This window comes from Emydura macquarii, unplaced genomic scaffold (genome assembly GCF_026122565.2).
Source record: "Emydura macquarii macquarii isolate MOO-44397 ecotype Brisbane River unplaced genomic scaffold, CSIRO-AGI_Emac_v2 contig_1859, whole genome shotgun sequence".
NCBI lineage: Eukaryota > Metazoa > Chordata > Testudines > Chelidae > Emydura > Emydura macquarii.
The window spans coordinates 1-19,053 of NW_027131996.1; the positions used below are offsets into that span (position 1 = coordinate 1).

The 19,053-nt window shown below is 46.3% G+C and overlaps 1 protein-coding gene across 1 annotated transcript; it reads right to left on the minus strand.

Moving 5' to 3' along the window:
- Nucleotides 1-11,224: 11,224 nt before the first annotated feature.
- Nucleotides 11,225-18,130, minus strand: LOC137159342 (zinc finger protein 557-like). Its single transcript, XM_067557503.1, has 4 exons — nucleotides 18,056-18,130; nucleotides 12,874-12,962; nucleotides 12,016-12,142; nucleotides 11,225-11,422 (listed from the first exon to the last, which is right to left on the minus strand). Exons 2-4 carry the CDS (start codon nucleotides 12,895-12,897, stop codon nucleotides 11,289-11,291), a joined length of 285 nt encoding a protein of 94 aa, XP_067413604.1. The 5' UTR covers nucleotides 12,898-12,962; nucleotides 18,056-18,130; the 3' UTR covers nucleotides 11,225-11,288.
- Between the last annotated feature and the right edge of the window lie 923 nt (nucleotides 18,131-19,053).

Sequence of the window (19,053 nt, forward strand, 5' to 3'; positions counted from 1 at the left end):
CAATGTACATCCATATAATGTGATTTGTGTATCATTCATGATCACCCTTATAGTGTAACTAACTGTGTATTGTTTGATGCAAAGTGTGTCATGTAAGATGTTTTTGGAAGGCTCATGACATATTGAACATTATTGTTATGGTAGTATGTTTCCTGCAATGTCACATATGTACAGATATGAAACTCTGCTATGTAATATCCCTAAAGGTATGTCTCACATCGTTTGAATAGATCAGAGCAAACACCAAGCAAGTGGTTCACGCCTTACCAAAGGCATACATACAGGAACAATGGACTGGCCTAAGCACCTTTGAGCACTTTGGCTCAAGTGGAAGAAATCATGTCCACTGCCGGACGCAGCTATCACCTGACTCCAGGGGAGTCCAGAAACTTGTTAAAAGAGAGAGGCATCTTTGTCTCAGGACTTTCCCTTGGAATCCATCTTCTAAGCAACTTCAAGGACACTGACAACTGCGCCCACTGGGGTGGGGACGGATGGACAGCTACTGAAATATTAAGCTTAGTTTAGGATGAGAGTTACCTTTTAGTTAATTTTGACCAACTCCTTGATTCACATTAATCTATTGATTCATATTAATCTGATTTATAATCATTTAAAATCTTGCTGTAGTCAGTCAATTTATTGTTTATCTAAAACAGTGCATGTGGATTCAGTGTGTGCAGAGACTTCACTTAGTGACAGAGCTGGTGCATAGCAATTTCTTTGATAAACTGACGGACAAATGTACTTGAGCTAGCAAGATGCAGTGTACAGCACTGAACACTGTAATATGTCAGTTCCCAGACTTGCATCTGGGGCTGAGGGGTATTTGCTGGGCATCTATCCCATGAGTGGCTGGCCAGAAGTGCTCCTTCACCGGGCCAGGGACTGATTACATGTGGGAGGCTGGGCATGGGCTGACCCAGGAGCGGGTGGTTCAGACAGCAACACAGAATAAATTTGGGCCGAGGAGTGAGGAATAGGAGTGACACGGCTACACACCATTCCAGATTGCGGGGGGTGGGGAGGAAGATCACAGTGGGGTTTGAAGGTCTGTTCACTTGCCTGAGCCCTTGGTGGGGTTGGGGTGATCTCAGGGAAGCTTATTAACATGCGTACAGGTTCTTTTATTGTTATTTATAGTTCTCTCTCTAATGCTTTTTATCTTGAGAATCCCTGCTTGCTGGAAAAGGGCAGCGTGGTAACTTCATCAGGGGCCGTGACACTGTTCATAGCCTCTGAGTATGGAATGCAAAGCGGCCTGATGAGGGAATTTGCATTGCTGGGGGATTCACAGTGTAGGCAGGGAGCTGGGCAGCCTGGAGCTACAACAGTCACAAGGGGTAGAAATGTGGGTTTCTACCCAAGAGAGGTGACAGCTGGGCACCCTGAGTGTGGGTGCTTTTGCTGGACCACATAGTGGGAATACAGGTGCAATGGCCCTGAATAATGACAGGGAGAACACAAGGAAACAATAAGACAACATTTGTCACCCAGATAGATAGTGGTCTCAGGACACCAGCAGCCTACCCACTGTCATATGTTTAAAAGCTTCATGGAACCGGAGTGGTACGGAGGGATGGGAAAGAGGTAGCTCTGGGGATGTGAATGGGGAGTTCCTCCAAAGAGCAGTGTCATGCTGAGTAGATGGGGGAGAGCATTTGTTATATTGTTTGACATTAATATGTCAAAATCATATTAATTCATGTGAGATATGCCATGTCAGGTACTGTTAGAAAGGCTATAATGTGCTAAGTAAGATGATAATGTTTATGTTCTTGTATTATATAGAAAACGGAAGTTATGGATATATTTAAGATATCTGTATTTCAAATTGTGCTGCCTGGGACACAAGCCAGACAGGATGGCTGCAGAACAATAGCCTGCAGAACAATAGCCATTAGGACAGTCCCAGGCAAGGGGCCAGAGGGACCAGGGCCAGAGGGTATATAAGGCAGAGGCTTTGGGAATCCATTTGGTCGTCAGTCACCAGTCTTCAGCCAGGACTCAGCTTCAGGTATCAGCTTCAGGTACCAACTTACCTCTGGATCAGCTCATCTACAACTGAACTGAAGCTGTGAAACAAAGGACTGAGACCCACCCAGAGATTGGGTGCACACCAGAGGAACTATACAAGCCTGCAACTCCACACTTCTTCTAGAAACCTGATGTATATGGACTTTCACTTATTTGTATGTATCTGATTGCTCTAATCCTTTAACATTTCTCTTATGGTTTCTTTCTTTCTTTTTGCAATAAATCTTTAGTTTTAGTTACTAAAGGATTGGCTGGCAGAGTGGTATTTTAAGTAAGATCCAAACTCATATTGAACTGGTAATGTGGCTGACCCTTTGGGGTCAGAGGGAACCTTTGTAGTGAAGAGCATAGAGTTTAAATAACTGGTCTCTTTACTGTACCTTGTGCTGATTTGGGAGCCAGAAGCTGAAATGCAGTAAAGGGGGCTGTGTGTATTTGTATACTGGCTTCTGTGAGGATTCAGAAGTGCAGTTTGTGGCTGGTTGGGAAGTCTGGCTTCAGTGTCACCCACCAGTGCTGGGAGAATCTGCTCTCTGTTTGCAGCCTGCCCTGACCTTGGCATTTTCAAGGGACTACCCTGGGCACAGGACGGGTCACTAGCAGCATGGGAGAAAGCACAGAACCATAGAAACGTAGGGCTGGAAGGATGCTCAACAATTTTGATCAAGACTAGCACCCTGTGCTAGGACACCACAAGTAAATCTAGACCATCCCTCACAGGTGTTTGTCCAACCTGGTTTTTAAAACTTTCAATGATGGGGAATCCAGAACCTCTCTTGGCAGCCTATTCCAGAGCATAACTATCCTTATAGTTAGAAATGTTTTCCTAATATCAAACCTTAATCTTCCTTGCTGCAGATTAAGATCATTAAGGACCTGGCTGATGGAACTTCTGAGTCATTAGCCATAATCTCTGAAAATGTCTTCAAGTCAGCAGGTCTGATGAAATACATCCAAGAACACTTAAGGAACTGGATGAACCTTGAGCCATTGACAACTCATGAAGGATGGGAGATATCCCACAGAATTGGAAAAGGACAAATATAGAACCTATCTACAAAAAAGGAATAAGGATAGCACAGGGAATTACAGACTAGTCAGCTTAATTTTGGTAACTGGAAAGAAAACAGACCAAATAAACAATCAGTTGGTAAGGTCTTGAAGAAAACAGATGAGAAGTATCTGTCAACATGGATTTGTCAAGGATAAATCATGTCAAACCAACCTAATATCCTTCTTTGACAGGTTAAGAAGCCTTGTGGATGGGGGGAGCAGGAGATGTGATATATCTTGATTTTGGTACTGTCTCACATGACCTTCTCATAAGCTAACTAGGGAAATATAGCCTAGACCAGGGGCTCTCTCACAACAAAATTTTTGATGGCCCCATAGTGTGGCCATCAACTCTTACTGGTGGCATCTCTGACAAACCTCTCTCTCTTTCCATACCTCCTGCAGCCCTTCAGTGAGAGTCCACCTTAGTTGGGCAGGAGTGGGAGAGTTGCCAAGAGGAGCACATTGGTGACCAAATGCCACAGCTGCCTCCACTGATAAGAGCCGCCTCTGGTGCCATGCACACCAGCCCCACATGTTTGCAGAGGTGCTGCCCGGGGGCCAATCCCTACTGGTGGTGCCAGCACAAACACCAAGGCGGGATACCCTGCTGCGCTGGTAACAGCTATTCAGGAGCAACAGCTGGTTGCTGCAGGAAGAGGCCGCTGCTCCCCCCACCCCACACACACACTTCCAATCTTCTATCATGCTTTGGAAGCTACCATGGCTGGGAAAAAAATCTGCTGATGGCCGCATGCAGCAATGGTGGTGGCATTTCAGAAAAACTGGCCTAGATGAACCTATAATAAGGTGAGTGCATTACTGGTTGGAAAACCATAATGAGACAGTAGTAATCAATGGTTCACAGTCCAAAGGGAAGGGCATATCAAGTGGGATCTCTCATGGACCTATCTTGAGTTCAGTTCTATTCTGTAAGTTTATAAATGATTTCAGTAATGGCACAGAGAGTACAATTATGAAGTTTGCAGACAACACCAAGCTGGGAGGGTCTGGGAGCACTTTGGAAGGCAGCATTAGAATTCAAAATGATCCTGGTAAACTAGAAAAATGGTCTGAAATAAACAGCATGAAATTCAGTAAGGAAAAATGCAAAATGCTACACTTAGGAAGAAATAATCAACTGCACAAATGGAAAATGGAAAAGGACTGCTTAAGGAGGAGTACAATGGAAAATGATTTGGGGAATGTAGTAGATCACAAACTAAACAGGACTCAACAATTTAATACTGTTGCAAAAAACGCAAACATCAGTCTAGCATCTATAAGCAAGACACAAGAAGTCATTCTTTTACTCTACTCAGCACTGATAAGGCCTCAACTGGAATATTGCATCCAGTTCTGGGCACCACACTTCGGGAAAGATGTGAACATATTAGAGAAAGTTCAGAGGAGAGCAAAATCAAAAGTGATTAAAGGTTCAGAAAACATGACCTACGAGGAAAGATTGAGAAAATTGGACTTGTTTAGTCTGGAGAAGAGAAGACTGAGGGGGGACATGATAACAATCTGCAAGTATATAAAAGGTTACTTTAAAGAAGAGAGTGCTAAATTGTTCTCCTTATCCATTGAGGACAGAAGTAGTAGTAATTGGCTTGAATATCAGCAAGGGAGATTTAGGTTAGACAATAGTAAAAACTTCTTAACTGTAAGAGTAGTTAAGCACTGGAACAAATTACCTAGGATGGCTGTGGAATCTCCATCATTGGAGGTTTTTAAGAACTGGTTGAAAAAACAAAACAAAAACAAAAAAAACAACTTGTAGGCGGTGTAGTAGAAAGTGAGAGCCTGAGACATGAGACCTGAAGCTGAAGTAGCAGTTTGTTTCTTTCCTTTTATAATAAACCTTTAGTTTTCGTTACCAAGGGATTGGCTGGCAGTGTGGTATTTTGGGTAAGATCCAAATATATTGATCGGATAATGTGGCTGACCCTTTGGGGTTAGGAGAACCTTTTTGGTAAACAGCATAGAGTTTTAAATAACTGATATCTTTACTGGACCTAGTGGCTGATTGGGAGCCAGAGACTGAGATGCAGTAAAGGGGGCTGTGTATATTTTTATTTTGGCTTCTTGATAACCACTGTGGGGAATCAGAAGCACTGTTTGTGGCTGGTTGGGAAGTCTGACTTCAGTGTCACCCACCGGTGCTGGGAGAATCTGCTTTCCTTTTGCAGCGTGCCCTTACCTTGGCATTTTCAGGTGGCTACCCTAGGCATGGACGAGTCACAAAAAGATGATGGATCAAAATATTGTGACAAAATGATAGAGATGTTTTGATCAGACCATCCCATGCAATGTAAAGGGTTGTATCTCACCACATCAGAAGGTGGCAACTACATATGTCAGAACAGAAATGTGCAACTTGTTTGTATCACTATATAAAAGAAGGTCTCAGAGGAAGCATCTTTGTCTGGCCAAGAGAGGAACAGAAAGTCCCGCTGTTTACTGAGCCAGTCCATTGTCACGGGCATACATGTATTAAGTGTACTTGTAGCACCTACACGATGCTTTTTACCATGCTTTGTCGGCAATAAAGCTGGCCTGGTGCCTTGGTTATGGAAAAAGGATCTGTGGTCTTATCGGGTAATTCAATCATGGTTTGCTGAATCTGCACAGAGCAGGGACAGAATACACACAGGGAGAACACACATGCAGCCAACACCTGACAACAGCAGGTGATCTAGATAATACTTAGTCCTTCCTCAGCACAGGGGAGTGGACTATATGACATTTGAAATCTTTTCTAGTCCCACATTTCTATGATTACTTGTTCTCCTACTTCAATGGACATGGTGAACAACTGATCACTTCCTCTTAAGAACTGCCCTTCACACATATGAAGACTGTTTTCAGGTCCCTGGTCAGTCTTCTTTTCTCAAGACTAAACAGGCCAAGTTATCTTTTTAACCTTTCTGTTTGGGTTAGGTTCTCTAATCCTTTCAGCATTTTTGTTGCTTTAGACTATCTTGAATTTCTCCACATCCTTCCTGAAGGGTGGCACCCAGAAATGGACACAATACTCCAGCTGCAGCCTCACCAGTGCTGAGTAGAGTGGGACAATTACAGGGTGTGTACACACTGACGGCGGCAGATCGATCTATCCAGATTGATTGAGCGGCAGTGAAGACCCGCTCAATCGATTGGAAAGTCGATTCAATTAAACCACCTCCTCAAAAGACAGTTAGGAAGGGAAGGGAAGGGAAGTTAGGAAGTCGACGGGAGTTACGCAAGCTACGCTGCATAGCTTGTGTAATTCCCGTCGACTGCCGCCAAATTTCCCGGTAAGTGTGTACTAAGCCCCAGTGTCTTACAGATCAGATTCCTGTTAACAGATGCCAGAATATTATCTTTTTTGCAGCCGAATCACATTATTGACTCATATTCAGTTTGTGATCAACTATAACCTGCAGATTCTTTCCAGCAGTACTACCACTTAGCCAGTTATTCCCCATTTTGTAGTTGTGCATTTGGTTTGTCCTGCCAAAATGAAGTACTTTGCACTTGCCTTTATTAAATTTAATCTTGTTCATTCAGACCAATTCTCCAATTTGTAAAGGTTTGTAGGAAGGTGCAGTGGCCTTCCTCAGAGCCTGAGCCCAAGGAAGAGCCGCAACGACCAGAGCAGACAGTGAAAGGGCCGGCAGTCCAGTCTGCCTGGCAACAGGGGAGCCGGACAGGGATACGTCCACCCAACCAGCCTATCTGGCAACAGAGGGGCGGAGCTTCCGCCAGTGCAGGGAGTACAAAAGGCAGGCCCTGCAGCTTAGTGGGAGACAGGCGGCCGCCGGAGGCAGTTGTGCCGTCCCGCCAGCTGCAGTGTAGGCCTGGCCGCTGCCCCGAGCGAGCGCCTCCCGGAGCAGAGGCGCTGGGAACGGCCCAGCTGACCGACCCATAAGGACTGGATAGGCCCCCCAGAGCCCCATGACTGGACCGGGCCCCCAAGCCCCAAGGACTGGACAGGGCCTCTGAGCCCTAGTGACTGGATCAAGGCCCTGAGCTTGAGGGCTGGGAGATACCCTCGGAGGCTGGCCCTGACCTGGAGTAGCTGCCCTCCGCCAAGGAGCTCCCCGACTTGCTGCCTGTGGACAAAGAGGGACTGGTGAGCCTGCTGCGGGCCGTGTACCCCAGTGACCCTGAGGACCCAGAAGAAACAGGTACCTGGGGATATGGGGAGGAAGTGGCCCAGGGACAGCCATAGTCAGTGGCTGAGACGGGGGCAAGACCCCGTCAGCATGTTGCAGCGGGAGCCCTGCCGACTCAGTGGCAACACCTTTGCCACTGCTAGGGACCTGGGCTGGGACCCAGTGGAGTCGGGTTGGCCTGCATCCTGTCCACCCCCGTCCTCGCCACCCAGAGAGTGCTTACCGTCCCCTGCTTTACCGACCAGAGGACACTGCTGGCTTGCCCGCCCTGCCTGAGGACCGGGCTAATAGACTGCTAACAGCTTCGCCCTGCCTAAGGGCCTGAGGTTACAAACTGCTTGCTGGTCTCACCCTGCCTGGGGGGAGGGTTGGAGACCCCTAGGCTACTTGCTTGCCTGTCTCGCCCTGCCTCAGGGCCTGAGGCGGTAGACTACTTGGCAGTCCGCCCTGTCGGAGGGCCAGGACTAAGACCAAGACAGAGACGCTAACGTTCCCCTTTTAGGAAGGTGCAGTGGCCTTCCTCAGAGCCTGGGCCCGAGGAAGGGTCGCGATGCCCAGGCAAAACCGGACCCCAGCTTACAAGGTCATTTTGAATTCTAATCCTGTCCACTAAAGTGCTTGCAACCCTTCTCAGCTTGCTGTCCTCTGCAAATTTTAGAAGCATACTCTCAACTCCTTATCCAAGTAATTAATGAAAACATTGAAAAGTACTGGACCTAGAACTTATCCCTGTGGGATCCCACAAAATACACCCTCCAAGCTTATCATAGAATCATAGAGTTGGAAGGGACCTCAGGAGGTCATCTAGTCCAACCCCCTGCTCAAAGCAGGACTAACCTCAGCTAAATAATCCCAGCGAGGGTTTTGTCAAGCCACAACTTAAAAACCTCTAAAGACAGAGATTCCACCACCTCCCTAGGTAACCCATTCCAGTGCTTCACCACCCTCCTAGTGTCAAACTTTTTCCTAATGTCCAACCTAGATCTCCCCCCCGGCAACTTGAGACCGTTTCTCCTTGTTCTGTCGTCTGCCACCACTGAGAACAGCCTAGCTCCATCCTCCCTGGAACCCCCTTTCAGGTAGTTAAAGGCTGCTATCAAATCCCCCCTCATTCTTCTCTTCTGCAGCCTAAACAAGCCTAGTTCCCTCAGCCTCTCCTCATACGTCTTGTGCTCCAGCCCCCTAATCATTTTTGTTGCCCTCCACTGGCCTCTCTCCAACTTGTCTACATCCTTTTTGTAGTGGGGGGCCCAAAACTGGACACAATACTCCAAATGCGGCCTCACCAATGCCGAATAGAGGGGATAGTAAATCACTAATAGTGATAGTAAACTCCTTGAGTAGTCTTTCAATTAGTTGTGACTCCATCTAGACCATATTTCTCTAGTGTGCTTATGAGAATATCATGTGGGACAATGTCAAAAGCCTTACTAAAGTCAAGATATATCACATCTCCTGCTTCCTCCCATCCACTAGGCTAGTAACCCATTCACAGAAGGAAGTTAGGTTGGGTTGGCATGATTTGTTCTTGACAAATCCCTGCTTGCTGTAACTTATGACACTATTATTCTTTATTTGCTTACAAGTTGTTTAATAATTTATTTCAATATCTTTCTAGGTAGTGAAGTAAAGGTTGACGTATCTTTAATTCACAAAGTCCTTTTTCTTCCTATTTTTAAAGATAGGTACTAAGTTTGCCCTTCTCTAGTCTTCTGGGACCTCATCCCTTCTCCAGGAGTACTTAAAGATAATTGCTAATAGCTTCAACATTGCTTCTGCTAGTTTTTTAAGTATCTTAAGATGAATTTAATCAGGCTCTGCTAATTTGAATATATTCAACTAATCTAAATATTCTTTAACCTGTTCTCTCCCTATTTTGGCTCATCTTCCTTCATCTTCATTGTTAATATTAATTGTGTTACGTATCTGGTTACCATTTACCTTTTTAGTAAAGACTGAAGCAAAATAGGCATTAAATACCTGAGCTTTCTTGATGTCATCAGTTGTTAGTTTTTCTTCACTGCTAAGTAAAGGAGCTACACCTTCCCCTGTCTTTTTCTAGCTCCTAATGTCTTTATAGAAACTTTTCTTATTGCCTTTTCTATTCCTTGTTAGGTGTGTCTCATTTGTGCCTTAATCTTTCTGATTTTGTCCCTACATGCTTTGTGCTCTTTCTATTCTCCTCTGCCACAATTTTGTCCATGTTTCCACCTTTTGTAGGATTCCATTTTGATTTTCAGGTCATTCAAGAGCTCCTATGGTGCTATCTTGGCCTCTTACTATTCTTTCTTAACAGGTTCATTTGCAGTTATGCTTTAGATATTGTCTCCTTGACAAACTGCCAGCTCTCCGGAACTCATTTTTCCCTTAGATTTTCTTCCCAGAAGACTCTACCTACCAGTTCTCTTAGTTTGTTAAAGCCTGGAAAGGACTTTCCAGAAGTCCTTATTCTGCTGCTCTCACTCCTTTCTTTCCTTAGAATCATAAAATCTATCACATCATGATCACTTTTGCCACAATTGCCTTCCACCTCACATTCACTGCCAATTCCCCCATCTTGGTCATAATCAAGTCTTGAAATGGCTGCGCCCCTGGTTACTGCTGCCACTCTCTGAAACAAAAAGATTTTCCCTAGAACACTCCAAGAACTTAGTGGACATTTTGTGTTTTGCTGTATTACTTTTTCAACAAATGTCTGGGTAGTTAAAATCCCCCATGACTACCAAGTCTCATGTTTTGGATATGTCTGTTTGCTCTAAAAATGCCCTAAAAATGCCTCATCCCCACCTCTTCCCGATTTGGTGATCTATAGTAGACACCTACCATAAGGTCATCCTATTTTTTGCTCCTATTCTCTTTACCCAGAGAATCTCAGCTCATCTGCCTCCCACTTTGTTCTGGATCTGAGAACAAACTTATATATTCTTGATGTAGAATGCAACTCCTGCTCCCTTTTTATCCTGCTTGTCTTCCCTGAATGAGCTATACCTCTCTACATCAATATGCCACTCATTGCACTTGTCCCACCAAGTCACTGTGATGCCAATTAAGTCACAATTTACCTTTTGAACTAATACTTCCAGTTCTTCTTCTTTCTTCCCTATATTCCTTGCATTTGTATATAGACATCCAAGATGTCGAGCAGATTTCCCCACTGATTTCCCTCTTGTTGCTCCTTTGACCTTAATGTAAATTTCTCTCCATGAAGGGGCTTGTCTGTAATTCAATAGGGGGGTGATGGAGGCTGGTAAGGGCTGATCAGAAGTGGGAGTTGGTACCTCAATACTGAATAGGAGATGATATGCAGGGGGAGATAAGGGCCTTCACAGTGAAGATAAGTGGCTTATGTTTGAGATGATGGAAATGGGGGAGACAGTGGACAGACTAAAAGAGAGGACCATGAAATGGTTTTACACAATCTTAGATGACTCTAGCCTTTATACAGGCTCTCCTTGGTCTGCCCCCTTTAGGATATGTCTACACTACATCAGGGAGCAAGCCTGAGTTGATCTGCTCCCTTTTATACTGTGGCTCCAGTTGGAGCATGCTCAGCAGGGGAGAGAGGGTGCAGCCTCTTCAGTCAATAGTGTGGAGTTAATCCCTTCTGGCCCAATGTTGGACAGCTGTACCCCGTCACACACACATACTAGCACTCTACCCTCCCCGATACAGATCACTCTGGGAACAGAGCACAGGAGTGGCATAGCACAAAGTCTAACGCCTTCTCTTTGCTAAGGCAAAACTTGGGGTTAAGGTCTGGTGTAGGGAACAGAAGCTACCTACACCTGGCCTGCACTCAAACACTGAGCCTACTGCACACAATCCATCTCAGACTTTCATAATGTTACCACCCCTTTACTCTTGCACTGAGGATTCCTTCTGCATCACTGCTTTCACTTACCCCTCACTGTGCCCTGGAGACCACTAGCATCTATGCCAGCAGCCCACTGACAATCCTCATGGCAAGATCACACTCTTGTGCACCTTTATTGACACAACCTACAACACTCAGCACTAACATGAGGCACACATGTTCCTTCAAGTTTCATGTGCATCTCTCTTCATATCAGTTGCAGCTCTGCCAAGCTGCTCCAGCTCTTTCCTGCAGGAGTTGTTGGCGCCCCAGTCCACAGAGGCCAGGCCGGCTGAGACCCAGGTGAATACCTGGCTGTCTGCAGAAGCCAACAAGGGGAAGGAGTCGTCAGCAACTTCACCTGCCTATTATCACAGAGAACCAGAGGGATCTGTGGACTATGGAGCAGGAAGTCATGGGGAACCAGACACTGATCTGGTTGTGGAACCGGGAACAGAGTCAGCATGACCCAGTGACAGATACTCACCACTGATAGGGCCCTAGGCTGGGATCCAGTGGAGTAGGGAGGGCCCGGGTCAGCCTACCCCAGCTGCCAACCCATCTCTTGGAAGCTGCCAAGCCCTACTGATCCTAGCCCCCAAGCTACAACGCCCGGTGGCGAACGGTGGCCCCACTGACCCTGGCCACTAGACCATACTGCCCTGAACCTAAGGAGAGTCCCCCTGGCTCTGACCATTTGGCTATACTGTCCGGAGAAGAGAAGCGATCCATCGGACTTGGTTGAAGAGCCAGAATGTCCCAAGGGGTAACAGAGTATACCTGCCGTGCAACATGTCATTGGCCTATTAGGGTGTTGCTGAAACACGGCAGAGTTAAGGTTGTATTGTGGGGTGCTGTGAAGCTTAATTCTTCATATTCCCTTCTAATAGCCGAGGGAACAGGAATCCTTACCCAGCGAGGTCACATTCTCGTAGTTCTCCTGCATGACATCTTTGTAGAGGGCTCTCTGAGCAGGGACCAGCAGAGTCCACTCTTCCCTGGTGAAATACACAGCCACCTCCTTGAAGGTCACCAGCCCCTGAAAGAGCAAGAGCCCCCCACTCAGTACCTGCTACCCACTCACAACCCCACTATTCACAGGGGAGGGGGGCCAATCACATGCACGTTCTGGCAGGCGAACAGTCAGCAATGTCCCACCCCCACCCCATCAGAGCAGCTAGGAGACATCCGGGTGACAGGAAAAAAAAAAAGAGATCCCTTCACCCCTCCCAGCAGATAGAGGGGGAAGAGGTCTTCATGTTCATCACTCACCTAGTAGCTCAGACTGATTCAGGAGATGGAGCCCCCAGCAAGATAACTCCCTGGTGGGAATCCCAACACCCTCCCCATTGCCAGCAGCTAGATGGGAGGGGATGGGGTGTCTTCCCTGGGCCTCACTGGTGGGTGCCTCTTTATATCTCACAGCAGTCTCTGGCTAGTAGGTCCAGGATCCAGTATTGGAGCCTGGTAAGTTTTACCAACCCAGTCCAGAGTTTTCTTTTTCTTTCTTTTTTTTTTTTTTCCTGTTCAACAAATTAGAGAATTTCCACCCAAAACCCCATGGGTCTGGTTGCTAGGATCTAGGCCCCACAGTTAATAAATCCCAGCAGGTTTGTCACACTCTGTCCCCCTCCTTTCTCCACTCTGTATTTCCTGCCCTTCCTAACTCCAGACCAACTTCCCCTTCCCCCAGAAGTGCCCACCTCCTATGTATTTACTGCCCTTCTCCCTCCAATAAGAACCCACCAGCAACTCCCTGATAATCTCTACCTCAAATGGATCCACCGCAGACATTTCCCCTCCCTGGTCCCTGGAAGGATGGAATGATCTGGAGCAAAACCCAGATGTTATGCAGCAGCCTGTTAGGGGGGAAAAAAGGACAATTGGGGACATGTCAGAACAGGAAATATTTTCACATCACAATTCCCCTAGGTTCTCTCTCTGCACACTCATATTCTAGACTGTCATGCAAATAATAGAAAAAAAATTAAATCACAATTGGTAATGGGGGGAGGTGGGGGAATTTTATCTACCCAGACATCTATTAGAAAACACATTCAACCAAACACAAAGTGTCCAATAAATTCTTGGAATGTTCTGGGGATTCTGTTTCTTTCAGAGGATCGAAGAAGTAACCGGAGGACAGCCATTTTAGATTTGATTCTGACTAACAAGAAGGAATTGGTTAGGAAACTGAAGGTGGAAAGCCATATGGGCAAAAGTAATCACAAAAGGACGGATTTTAATCGTTCTTTGAGAAGGAAGGCATGAGAATGGCAGAGTGAGGACAATGGACTTCAAAAAGGCAGACTTCAACGAACTCAGAGAACTGGTAGGTGAGTCCCACAGGAATAAAATTTAAGGGGAAAAAAGAGTTCAGGACAGCTGGCAGTTTCTCAGAGACAATATTAAAGGAGCAACAGCAAATTCTCACAATAGAATCAGAAAGATTAAGGCCATGTCTACATTACAGTATCAATTCAACTTAAATTACGTTGAAGATCGTAAGCTGCTTTAATTACATAGGTTGTGCACATCCACACAACACTCCTTGTGCTGGTGGAGCACATCCACAGTCGTTGCTCTTGCATCAACCGAGAGAACGTTGCATCATGGGTAGTTATCTCATTGTGCAACTTGCCACCCACTCTGTCTCCTCTGCCACTGGGAGCTGTAGGAATGGATCATAGTGCATCAAGGGGGTGTGCTAGCCATCCAATGTTGCAATTAACAAGAATGTAAGAATGGCCATACTGGGTCAGACCAATGGTCCATCTAGCCCACTATGCTGTCTTCTGATAGTGGCCAATGCCAGGTACTTTAGAGGTAATGAACAGAACAAGTAATCCTCAAGTGATCCATCCTGTCAGCCATTGCCAGCCTCTGGCAAACAGCAATCCCTGCCTATCCTGGCTAATAGCCACTGATGGACCTATCCTCCATGAACTTATCTAGTTCTTTTTCGAACCCCATTAGTGTCTTGGCCTTCACAACATCCTCTGGCAAGGAGTTCCATAGGTTAACTGTACATTGTGTGAAGGCTTTCTTTTGTTTGTTTTAAACCTACTGCCTATTAATTTCATTTGATGACCCTAGTTCCTGTGTTGAGGAGTAAATAACATTTCCTTATTTACTTTTTCCACACCAGACATTTTATAGTTCTTTCTGTCCCATCATTCCATGGGCTTCCAACTTCATTTTGTGCCATTTTTCAACAGCCCTTGTAAACTATTCCAGAGGGGTAGCCGTGTTAGTTTGTATACAGCAAAAACAACGAGAGTCCTGTAGCACCTTAAAGACTAACAAATTTCTGCAGGCATCCGCGAATCAATGGCCACTGGTTAGCGGATGCCCACAGAAATTTGTTAGTCTTTAAGGTGCTACTGGACCCTCGTTGTTTTTTCTTGTAAACTGTGTGTTCGCTATCTCTCCCTGACAGCATGGAGGGCTGCTGACCCCCCCTCAGGGCTGACACTTAGAACCCCCATAGACTTCCATGATGTGTCAGTCAGCACTCTGGAAGCTTCTGTGGAGGGTGAAAGTGTGTTCAATGGAGAGAGGGCACAGAGAGGAGTTCGTAGACACATCATGGGAGTCTAAGCCCTCCATGCTGTCAGCGAGCAGGTCTGACTTTCAGTGAACTATTTATACTTGTATTTGACCCGGGGTTCCCTCTAAAGCCCTATGCCCCCTCAGTGCTCTCTGCCAGTTGGCACTTAGGAGTCCCTGGGTCACACCTGGTGACTTCTCCTCTCTGCCCTGGCCCAGGCTGTCCAGGTCTCAGGCACTCAGGCTAGCTAGCTGCTCTTTGGGGGGGCGCAGTGAGCTCTGTAGCCAGCTTGAGACAATGGCTCAGCAAGCTGTGACTTCCCCATTCACCTCAATGGGGCGTGAATGTTGCACCTGCCTGAGTCACCAATGTCAGCAGAGTTGGGGAGCTGAGCCTGCATGGTTTGTTGACCTCATGGAGATGGGGCTGATGGGTCTCAGGAAGTTTAAACTTTTCTCACCCAGTGTCTACACTTGCATTGTGTCAACCTCTGTAGATTGATTATGGCTCAACACCATTTGCGGAGTTGGTTTGACTGCATTGCCGTAATGGGGCACTTATGTCAGCCAGAGACAAATTTCAGTGCACACAAAGGCCAATGCAGGGCAACTTATGTCGACCTAACTTTGTCATGTAGCCCAGGCCTAAGAATAAGGAGCCAAATTGAGCTAAATGACACCGAGGGGCAATGCCTCTGGTGGGAGGGGGAAATCTCCTTGAGTCCCCACAGCGCTGTGCAGGGTTGTTCAGCTCCACATTCCCATATTATTGAATATTTGTGATATTAATATCAAAACCCACTCAGATTTGGGAATTCCCACCCTTTCTGAACTGCAGAAAACTCTTCTTGCTTTGGAGGGAAACCATTGCCCCGAGTCATTAGTTGACCCAGAGGTAGGAGGCAGGAATGAAGACAAGATAGAGATGGTGCAGCAGCCTTTTATCGTTTCTGCCATGAGGCTTGTACTTCATTTGACCCCAAACACAGCCACACAGCATATGGGATGGAAAAGCCTCAGAGTCCTCTATCCCTAGGCATGTTCTTACATATCCTGGTAGCTCATAAGGTGCAGCCCCTGAATTCTTTCACTGGTTTCATTGTACATTTGAGTTCCATTGATGGGCCATAAAGCAGGCTTGGTGCTGCTGTCTTCCTGTCTGGGGGCGTCACCCAAAACACAGCACAAGTTTGAAATACAAATATACCAGACATATTTAGAACTCATAATACAAAGCTGATACATACATATAAATGTGCTTATCAATCTTAACGAATCATGACTTTTCCATCAATACCTTGCACGGAATATCTCATATGATATTTATTGCAATACTGTAATATTAGTATCAGTAATATTGTAAATGGTCATTCAGATTCCACACAGTGTCACACCCCCAACCACCCAGGTGAACAATTACTTGCTAGGTCGAGATCAAATGTTGATATAAAGTCTCCACAGGGAAATGCCGGAGAAGACTGAGGGGTGCTGGGGAATAGGGAGGCAGAGGGGCAGTATGTGAGGGGAAAGGCACTATGGGGGATATGTGGGGAGCAGAGAATATAGGTGATGGGTTGGAGAGAGGAAACTGGGGGAAGGCCAGAGGACTGGGTGGGTACAAAGGGAGACAGGGCAGTGATGCTGAAGATGGTGGAGAAGGACAAAAGTCTAGACTTCCCACCCCAGAGGCTAGGAGAGAGCCCCTCCGAGCAGCCAGCACGTGCATTTCAGGTTGAACGCTGAACCTGAGATGCTAACACAGACTTAGAGGTATGAGGCTTCCCCATAAAGACTCAAAGGCTAAAAAACAAGTCCCCTCCCCACCCCCTTGGAATTCAGTTAGCTGAGGCAATGCCTGAAACAGCACCCAGGTTTGGCCTGAGTCTCCGTGATCTGGGCCAGCTCCCCATCATTGCCCTCCACCCTCTGGGGCCAGACCAGCTACCTTCCCCTGGGGGCACAAAGTCTACCGCTGAGCTGAGACTCTGGGTTGGATGTGGCAGGCCTTTCACCTGTTGTGAACCAGGCTGCTGGCTGACAGCACTGGCTCTGCCTGGACTCCCTCGCCCCAGGGATTGCTGAATGAGTGCCATCATTATACAGCAGAGCTTCAATTCTTATAGAGTATTTCCCAGAGCCCCTCACCCCCCTACCATGCTATATAAACTCCAGGGGTGTGTGTGAAAATATTAACCAGAACTCCGCGCTGGACAGCTCCAGCTGAATTTAAGCCTTGTTATGAAGAGATCTGGCTGGTTCCTGGGGCTCCCTGCATTCATGAGGCGCACCACGCTTTGCAGGGAAGCCTGATCAGACAGCCAGTGTGTGTCGCCTAGGGCACCAAGCCATGCCGCAGTGGGGCGGCCCTCGGTCAGCAACAGGAGCACTTGTGTATTGTTCAAAATCAAAAGGCTCATTTTTCTGTCGAAAGTTGCCATAGAAAATTTCAAAAAAAAAAACCCTGTTGAAAATACCTACTTGGGGATTTTTAAAAGCCACTGACTAACTAAGCGACTGACTTAGTGACTGACTGACACTGACCTTTTTAAACTTTTTGTTTAAAAAAACCCAAAATTCTACCAGTTCCGAGTGTCAGCCCGTGCTATATTCCTGCTGTCACCACTCGGGGAAATGTCTCTCCTGGCTGTAGGAGACAAGGTGGGTGAGATTATATCTGTTACTGGACCAACTGCTGGTAGTGAGAGAGACAAGCTTTTGGGACACACAGAGCTTTTTGTCAGGATCTGAAGAGGAGAACTATGTAAGTTCAAAAGCTTGCCTCCTGCACCAACAGAAGCTGGTCCAATAAAAGATATTAGCTCACCCACCTTGTCTCTAATATCCTGGGACAGACTCGGCTACAACACACTGCAAAGGTAACACTGACAAAGGGACTATCCCACTAGGGGCAGGTCTGTCTCTGCTGTGTGTAGGATGGGGACGAGCGGGGGCCTTTTTCACACCTTAAGTAAGCTTTGTCCAGCAGCAGCCAGGCCACCAGTTTGCCTTGCCATACCCCAGTGTCAACCAGAGTAGATCCCCCGAACCCCGATTGTCCTTCTCCAGTCCCACTCATCACAGTGATAACACAGCTGTGGCAGGGTTCACCAACTCTCTCCACAAAATGGACCTCCTAATCGCCCCTTGCCCTTTTCCCAGTGTCACTGGGGGCAGCCTCCCACACACCCACTCATGGCCTCAGGGCAGCCCTGCAAGCAGCCCCCTGCCTCAGTTTCCCCCTTCAAGTAGCTTCTTCAATAACTGAAACATGCTCTCTTCCATTCATACCCCATCTCAAGTTCTGGTTTTATTAAAATAACAAACTGGCAAGATAATGTTCTCAATTCCTTCCTCGAGTCCCTCCATTTACCCTTCTGTCAGGTCACGCTCAGGTCTTTCTTACCTGAAGTCCCAGGTCTCCCTGATGGAGCACATTCACACCCTGCTGCTTCTTCGTTCTGCCCCTTTCTCCCTGAGACCAGGCTCTCCCTGTAGCTTCCTGCTGCTCTTGATGGAGGAATAAGTTGATGCCTGCTCAGCTGTGCGACCTTAGTAACTAGGGTCTACTGGTACCAGGCCCCTGGCTAGGGAGATCAGATAGCAAGTGTGAAAAATCAGGGTGGGAGTGGAGGATAATAAGCACCTATATAAGAAAAATCCCTGAAGAAGTTAAAAGACTAAAAGAAATAAAATAGTTGTAGGTATAGTAATATTTTTGCTATATGCATATATTTAGAAAGTTATTTAATCAGCTTCAAGCCTAAGAAATGTGTAAGAAAGAAAAGAAAGGGGGGTTAATAGATAAAGAAGAAGTTTTGAAGGCCGAACAGACATCAAGCGCCTGGATACAGATAAGGGGTAAACCACAAGACAAAGAAACCAAGGTCTACCCGCTTTTGCTAAGGCTATGTGCCAACAAACGATCCCGTTAGAAAAAGGTCAAAAAGGCACCTTAAAGACGCATGCGTAATGAGGTGTTAGAATATTATCGCACACCCTGCATAGAAAATTGATTCATTAGCATGAACATGTAATGACGTTTGTATAAAAAAGACCATGTATGTAGTAGGCGGTCGCGAAAGGTGTAAACCTTTTAGTACCCAGCCAATGGGGAACGAAGGGAGGGATTCTTTCGGCCGGGATAGGAAATATATACTGCTGAATAATAAAGGAGGGGCGCGCTCCTTTCAGATTTTTATTCTGGAGTTGTGCCCAGCTTTGCAAACCTGTTAAAGAAATAAAAAGTAGTTTTCTCTTTACCTGTATCTGATGTTCTTTATTAAAAACCTTTTTAGTCAAAGGTATTTCTTACAGCCCCAAATATCAGGACTGTCACTATGAAATTGACACGTGGTCACCCTACCTGAAAGGATCCAGTTACCCTGTTATACACAGTCACTA